This window comes from Charadrius vociferus, unplaced genomic scaffold (assembly GCF_000708025.1).
Source record: "Charadrius vociferus isolate BGI_N301 unplaced genomic scaffold, ASM70802v2 scaffold527, whole genome shotgun sequence".
NCBI lineage: Eukaryota > Metazoa > Chordata > Aves > Charadriiformes > Charadriidae > Charadrius > Charadrius vociferus.
The window spans coordinates 44,326-45,722 of record NW_009649428.1 but is presented as its reverse complement, the minus strand read 5'-3'; the positions used below and the strand labels follow the sequence as shown (position 1 = coordinate 45,722).

Below are 1,397 nucleotides of genomic sequence, written 5' to 3'. Positions count from 1 at the left end.
GGTGGGTTTTAGGTGCTCTGTTTTAGAAGAAATGTCTGGTATACTTTTCGTACTCCTAAGGAAGAAATGGAAATTCTAAACAATTTGCTTCTGGAGTCAAGAATGAGGCCAAAATATTCTCAGGTATGAAATCCCTCTTTACTTCTGGTGTTTCCAGTGAGCTAGTGTGAGCTTACATACACACCAAAAATGGAAACAACATTTTTAAACCACACATTCATAGACAAGAAAAAATTTATTTCTTCATGAGCTCAGCCCATCATTCTGATTAGTACTTCTTTCACATCTTTATTCCTCAGGCTGTAAATCAGGGGGTTTAACATAGGGATTATGGCTGTGTATGTGAGAGGCAGAAATTTCTTTGCGTCTTGAGAGTAACTGGCTTTGGGACGTAAGTAAATCAAGGTCCCACTTCCACAGTACAATGCTACAACAATTAGGTGTGAGGAACAGGTGGAGAAGGTCTTGTGTCTGCCCTCTGCAGAGGAAATTTTCAGGATGCTGGAGATGATGCAGGCATAGGATACCAGAATGAGGCAAAATGGTGTGAAGATGACCAGCACTGTGGCTGTAATGATCTGCTTTTCGTATGAAGAGGTGTCAGTGCAGGAGAGCATGATGAGGGGGGGAATATCACAGAAGAAGTAGTTAACCTTCCTGGGCCCACAAAACGACAATGAGAACACCCAAGCTGTCTGCACCACCGACACAACATTACCACTGCAGCATGACAGCAGAACCAAGGAAACAAAAACTCTGCTGTTCATGATGACTGCATATCTAAGGGGGTTGCATATGGCCATGTAACGGTCATAGGCCATGGCTGCCAAAAGGTACCATTCAGTGGCTCCTAAAAAAATCACAGAGTAGAGCTGTGTGGCACAGCCCATGTAGGAAATGCTCCTGTCCTCTGACAGGAAGTTTACCAGCATCTTGGGAACAACGATCGATGCTGTGGAAACATCCAGGATGGACAAGACCCGGAGGAAGAAGTACATGGGCACACAGAAAGAGGGGTGCACTGTGATCATGAAGATGAGAAGGTTCCCAATGATGGTGATGGTGTAAATTAAGCAGAATGTGAAGAATAGCAAGTGCTGCAGTTCTGGGTCTTTGGAGAATCCAGAGAGGACAAATCCAGTCAGCAGAGTGTGGTTTCCTGGTTCTGGTTCATCTGTTGGCTTCATCTGGGAGGAATCAAATGGACAGACTGTCAGAGGGGGAGTCACTGCACCAAGATTCTGCCAGTTGCTGAAGCGAGGAGTCTCTTGGGAATTCCTGGAGAGTCACTGGATTGAGGGGTGCAACTCTATAGCGGACTTAGCTGAACAAAGGAAGAAGGCAATGGCTGTGCGTGCTGAAAGCATGTTATGTTCGTGCTCTCTGAGTTTCATAGT

At 45.2% G+C, this 1,397-nt stretch overlaps 1 protein-coding gene across 1 annotated transcript; it reads right to left on the bottom strand.

Annotated features, from left to right (window-relative positions):
• Nucleotides 1-251: 251 nt before the first annotated feature.
• LOC104290403 (olfactory receptor 10A7-like) lies at nt 252-1,187 on the bottom strand. The gene has a single exon (XM_009889495.1). The coding sequence runs from the start codon at nt 1,185-1,187 to the stop codon at nt 252-254; it is 936 nt and encodes a 311-aa protein (XP_009887797.1).
• Between the last annotated feature and the right edge of the window lie 210 nt (nt 1,188-1,397).